This window comes from Oryzias melastigma, linkage group LG4, assembly GCF_002922805.2.
Source record: "Oryzias melastigma strain HK-1 linkage group LG4, ASM292280v2, whole genome shotgun sequence".
Classification (NCBI taxonomy): domain Eukaryota; kingdom Metazoa; phylum Chordata; class Actinopteri; order Beloniformes; family Adrianichthyidae; genus Oryzias; species Oryzias melastigma.
The window spans coordinates 28,081,327-28,087,845 of record NC_050515.1 but is presented as its reverse complement, the minus strand read 5'-3'; the positions used below and the strand labels follow the sequence as shown (position 1 = coordinate 28,087,845).

Below are 6,519 nucleotides of genomic sequence, written 5' to 3'. Positions count from 1 at the left end.
AAAATCGCAGTCACTTCAAGGTCACCGCCGACAGGAAGACGTATGAATTTGCATCCAGGTGAGCAGGTACGCTCCAGCTCTCAGCCTCCTCATACCTCCTACACCCAGACCGAGGCGTGGGAGTTTTCCTGTGGATTGCTGCCCCCCTCCCCTCAGTGCTACACAGAGAGCTGCAGCACTTCAACTCCGAATACTGTTTTCAGAGCAGTTAGCGCCAGAACGCATCCAGAGTTTGACATGAATCACAGGGTCCGCCCACTGTCACGCACGTGCACAGCATACGTGCACACTGATTCCTTGACAAAAGGTGTGAGCATTTCTTAAAGGTGTGCACGACAGTTCTGTGATGGAAGAGACTTCTCCTCTCTCACAGTTTTATCTCCTCTGCCCTTGTCCTCCTTCCCTCCTATCCGCTGCATTCAAGATAACGCTGCCTCATCTGTGCATGTGTAAGTGCACGTCTTTTGTGTTTGTTTGTGTGTCTCTGTGTCGTGTGCGTGTCTTTCTGAATGAGTGAGCATGTGTGTGCAGGTGAAAGAGATGAACAGGAAGTCGTTAAACTCGTTAACTAAGCCTCTTCCTGCTCACTGACCTAAACTCTGTTTGAACGAACTCTCCCTCCGGGGGGGTGGGGGGGTGGACTGGAACCTGCTGCTCCTGGATCGACTCAGATGTTAGTCAGAACTTTCTCAGCTGAGAGAGAAGCTGCTGGAGGAACTTTGTGGTGTTTGCGGAGTTTAAATCTCCAGCCCCAGGAGGCCTGGAAGCCTGCTGTGAGCAGATCAGTTCATCTCCATCCTGCAGATCCATGACGTTTTCAGCATCAAATCGAAGGATTCTGATCGACTGCTGTCAGCTGCGGGCAGGTCAATAGCGATCACGTGTACTCATCCCGGTTACAACTGCACTGGAGGGGGGTGGGGGAGCAAAACTCTTCTGATAAGTCGGATCCTCTGGATCAGCTGTCGTAACAGATGCACAGTTTAGCATCAGTCCCTCTCAGGATGAAGCCCCTACCTGTTACCATGGTTACTACGGTTACTATTTCCTACACATGTGTGAAGATGCTAGTGGAAGTGGAAACACTGGTGTTAGCAACAAAAACAGATATTTGGTTTAGAAATCTTGCTCTCGGATTAAGTTCTCAGTACTCAGTCATGTCGCTGACAGAAGGATGGACACAAACATCAGGAACATCCTGAGAAACTACCCATCATGCATTTGTTACTCCATGTTTACTCTGTTATAATTCCGGCTGATCCGGATCTTCTCTAGAAATCCTGCAGAAAATCCCAAATCCTGAATATGAGGAAAGCGGAGGATAATATTTCTACTTTCCGTTTCCATGAAGCTGATAGTTTGAGCAGTGACTCCTCCCCTTAATCCTGTCATCACTGCAGACCTCTCCTCTGTTTGCTTGGGGGTGAGGGGCTTTCATTTATTTTCTTAGATTTTTTTCTTTAATCTTGATCAGACACATTTTATGTCTGCACTCTGCCAACTCGTCTTTGTGTTCCCCTTCAGTCCTGTTACCATGGAAACCCGCCTGTCACAGTCACAGGTGTATTCTGCACAGGTTAAGTCACTGTGATAGCACAGACACGGGTGAGGATGCAGGACCGGCTGTGTTATGTCACCATGGCAACAGAAGGAGCTTCACAACTGCTGTTCCTCGGGTTCTGAACCAGGACTGAGGCGTGAGCTCCCCTGTGGTCAGAGTAATGGACTGTGAGCCTGTACGCCACAGATGGAGCTCAGAGCAGAACCATGGTTCTGATCCAGAGTCCAGAGATCAGCACGGAGCTTCAGGGTTCACTCCATACTTTGGCTTCTGCAACCTAGTGAGCCACACATTTGAATAAAGCTGCAGTCCTGATTTCCATCAGGTCACATGACCCAGCCCCCATGCTGAGGAACCAGCCTCTCCAAGGACCAAACATGCTGGACCTTCATGGGGATGAAAAGCAGGGGGGGTTGAGTCTCTGTTTCTTTTGAGCTGAGCATCAAACTTGAGTGATGATGATGATGAAGAGCACACTCATTAAAGTCATCATCACAATAAATATTGCAGAAGACGAAGAGGAAGAAACATGAGCTCCCCCCACATTAAAAGCACTTCCAGCCTGTGATGTGTGTGTCCTCTGCTGTGGGCGGAGTCTGGCATCTTCAGAACGTTCATCATCTGCTTCAGAAACGTCCTTCAGTTCCCACAGTGGAACTGCAGAAAGATGGACACTGAAACACGCCTATTACTTTCCTGCAGCGCCTCCTAAACAGCTTCATCTGACAGTTTCAGCATGAGTATGAGGGGAGCACAACTTCCTCAGGTTCGGTCCATATGACAAAAGTCCAACCTCTCAAACAGACAAGCAGGACTCACCTGGAGAGGTCTTACCTGCAAGGTTTGCAGCAACACACCTCAAAGCAAAGATCGATCATTTACCTGGTTCAGCCCATTGTAGAGAAACCAAACTTCCTGCAGCACATGAACGTACCATGAGTGTTCGGCACACAGACAGAAACGGACAGAACCAGCAGAACTTAGGGAGAGTTGGACCGATCAAGCATCTTCAAGGATGGAAGTATGTTTTTCTGATCCAGCAGATCGTCCCTGAACGCAGCATCTCAGCGATGCAGCTCGAGACCCCGTTCATCATCCTCATCATCAGGACCGAACAATTCTGCGCCGAACCGCATCGCATTGTTTGGATGTATGAGGCTTCTATTCCTCTAAACGGGCACGCGCGGCTCGGTTCGTGTGCGGTGTCAGGGCAAGTGGTTCTGCGGTTTTGCTGGGGGTGCAGCTGGACCGAACCCAGCAGCACCGAACCAAGACGAAGCATTCGGGCGTCGATCCGCTGACGGCGTGACGTGAGAGCAGAGGCCGTCATCCCCGCAGACCGACAGGTGCAGCATCATCATCATCATCATCACTTCCACCACCATCATCTTCATCATCACCCCGCACGCGCGGCCGCAGTCAACCGACAAACCCTCACGTGCAGCAGCCTCGAGGACAACGATGGCTCGCATCCTCAAGGCAATTTTCGGCCGCGCGACAATATCAGTGGACAGAGGAGCTAGCTGAGGCGCGAGCGCAGCGACAGGGCTTGTGCAGGGCACGCGCCTCTCCGCTGGTGGGCTCGGCCGGTTCCGGTTGGACATACCTCTCAGCCATGTTCCGCGCGGCTTCTATAGTCCGCTCCGGACCTGTCTAGAACCGTCCAGCATGTGGACCGAACCGCTGCCGCCGCAGTCTCTGCCAGACACGCGACAAATTCGCGGCCGCGAGCGCACTGCATCCGGCGCGCCTTCACAATAAGAGCCGCTGCACTGCAGCCTCACCTGCTCACTCGAAAGAACCGAGCCTAAAGGCGAGGCCCGAGCAACTTGCTTAATCATCCTAAAAACAAAGAACGGAACCGAGACAGAAAACTATAACCTAAAACATGAAGATAACATTTTAACATTTTTACACTGACTTTTTCTGTAATGGTATGTGACGGATGTTCAAAAGGTTTTCCTTCACGATGTTAAATTGTAGAAATCCAAAAGTGAAATATGTTACCTTTCAGAAATTGACTCAAAAATGTATTTATTTTTTAATTGTATTTATTTGTATATTTACTTATTTAATGACTGGTTGTATAAAATGAAATAAAGCATGGTTTCCCAACTTATACAGACACTGCAGCTGTCAAAAAGCAAAACCTGAAACAAATGATCACTGCATCCATAGGCAAACGCTTACTAATTTCAGCTAAATGCATAGTTTTTTTCTTACAATAATATTTTGTATTTCATAATTAAATACTTTTTGAATACATTCTTCCTACCAAGTCCCCCACCTGTGGTTGATGCAAACCGGGATACCAAACATTGCAGTTCTTCAAAAGACCACAGAAGGCAGAAGAGAGAAAATGATCACTCTCAATGTCAAAAGTAAGATTTTGCACCAAAATAAATCTATCTTTATGTACAATCATGTTTAAAAATCTTTAATACTTTTTTAAGATGACATTTTGATGTTATCAGAGCTAAAAATGTGTGTATTTCTAGTGTTGTTTTATTTTATATATATATTATTATTATCAATATTGTTGTTATTATTAGTTTTTAATCAGCTTGTTATTATATAATATTAATTAATACACTATAATTAATATATCATTATACTGTATTTGTTTGTGGCTGCTAAGGGAGAAAACCCAACAGGGCTTCAAGGCTTCAAACTTTTACTTTTTTGCCCAATACATAATAATAATAATGTATATATATTTTTTTTGTGGTGGGGGGGGGGTGCACCCATTCCACTTCAGGCAGCAGTTTTCCAATGAATTTAATGGATAACAGTAATTCAGTCTAGTTTTACTATGTCTTTGTTCTAATCACTGCAGCTTTGAGGTCAATGTGACTGGAGGACATCAGAGGGTCATTAATGTGAAGATAAAAGTAAATATAAGACTGATAATTCATATAGAAGAACCCACGGATGCTTTTGTTTCAAATCATGTGTCTGAAACCCATTTTTTCAAAATAAGAGTTAGTTGAAAGAGCTCCAAACAGCAGCTTCTGCACTCATAAGTTTAGATTTCAATCATCTATTGTGGGTGGATCAAGAGCACATTATGTACTATAGCAGGGGTGTCAAACTCAAGGTCGCACCAACTATCATGCTGATAGCTGAAAAAGCCAAATTAGCCTAAGAAAAAAAAACTTATGTTAGTCAAAATAGCTATTCTGTAGCTGAAAAAAATAGCTAAATTTTAAACTAAATTGAAAAACTGAAAAAAGCCTAAATTAGCCAAAACAGCTTGTGTGTAAATATTAGCCTAACTCCAAAACAGCCTACAAAACTTGAGAAAAAAAGCTTAACTTAGCCCGATCAGCTAGCATGTAGCTGAAATATCATCTAAACTCCAAAACAGCCTAAAAAAAATCTTACTAAATGCCAAAATAGTCCAAAAGGCTAGCAGAATGACAATTTTTAAAATGTTAAAACCGTGACTTTTTAACATAATTATGAGTAATAAAAAGGCAGGACGATTATTCCAGAATAAATCAAGTTAGACCTTAAATAACTTTCAATATTTTGCTCTCCTTAAAAATATATTTTGTCAAAATTATGCAGTTAAAAATAAGTGCAAGATATCATCCGGCCATTAATAACAATAAAATAAAATGATTTGGAGGGCCGGATAGAATTACGAGGAGACCGAGGTTCGGCCACCGGGCCACTCAGCAGATCAAATGTGGAACAAAGCAGCTGAAATCTGCCTTAAAACTCAAGAAGTGTTTATGCATTCTACATGTTGTCTTAAATGAAACATAAATTTCTTATCTTTTAATGGTAGATCAAAGAAATTTCAACCTGAGGTGACAACGCTATCATAGAAAGAATTTAGTGAATGTAACAAATGGTCATAAAATATATGTTAAAACTTTTTATTTTTTAAACACATTTTGTAAGTAATTAAAACAAGAACAAGATACAATAAGGGATTAAAGTTCGGGCTAAATCTGTGTTCAAAGCATAAAAGTTAGTCTGGGACAATTTTTTTTCTTTAACAACGATAAGTCACTACAGCTAAAATATCAATAAATACACTTCCACACTAAAACAACCTTCCCTAGTAAAAGTTTTTATTGCATAGATCCTAAAATTTCTAAACGATTTAAAACAGGGCCTATACAACATACAAAAATACTGATTTTTTTTAGATTTTAAGTGTACTATAATGTTCATTCCTCTCTGTAAACAACTCCAAAGCAATATTTTTGATCCATTCATGAATTTCTGAGTATTCCTCTAAAATCCTGCCCTCTCAGTACCGGCCCCTCCCAACTTACGAAAACCAGTGGGTCCTCACGAGCTGATGTCACACAGTGAGAACCGCCTCTTTTAGAGTCTGCGCTGCCAGCACCGCCCCAGACTAACAGCAAAACACTTTTATTTTAAATGCACAACACAGTCCGATTGTGTCCTGTCTCCAATAGCCGGCGGGTCTTACAGGTGTGCATTACTTTAGACACTACAGCGGTCTTGTTACCTGGCTCCTGTAAGACACCACCCACTCTGGATCAAGCACAGTCGCACAGAGGACGGGTGCGGTATTTGTGAATATATATGAATCACATTTTGGGGTTGATCCTAAATGTATTCAAGAATGGTGCAGACAGATGGGTGACATGGAGAAGATTTAATTTAATTTATTTATTTATTTATTTTTCAGGGACAGTGCTCATTAAAAGCATTGTATGTAATGAGCCAGAATTAACCCAGTGGCTATTTTTCATCTGTTGTCCCTGAACAGATGTCAAAAATGTCAACCTAAAAACAATCAATAAAAACAACATTTAAACTGTCAATGTCAATAAAAAGAATATGCAATAAAAATACAAATATAAGACAATCACCTAAAATACATTTTGATAAAATAAAAAATAAAAAAAAATAAAAAATATATACGTATACATTACAAAACAAAGATGACTGCAGAGAGGGGAGCAAACAATTTC

General features: G+C 42.5%; 1 protein-coding gene across 2 annotated transcripts in view; it reads right to left on the bottom strand.

Moving 5' to 3' along the window:
- arhgap39 (Rho GTPase activating protein 39) overlaps positions 1–3,298 on the bottom strand; it is an 18,118-nt gene extending 14,820 nt beyond the window's left edge. For both annotated transcript variants that reach the window (XR_002917421.2, XM_024258687.2), the window contains exon 1: positions 3,168–3,298. Coding sequence is in view for 1 of the 2 variants with exons in the window: in XM_024258687.2 (XP_024114455.1) it covers positions 3,168–3,178 (11 nt within the window). In the remaining variant the exon portion in view is untranslated. The remainder of the gene's footprint in view (positions 1–3,167) is intronic.
- Positions 3,299–6,519: the final 3,221 nt, after the last annotated feature.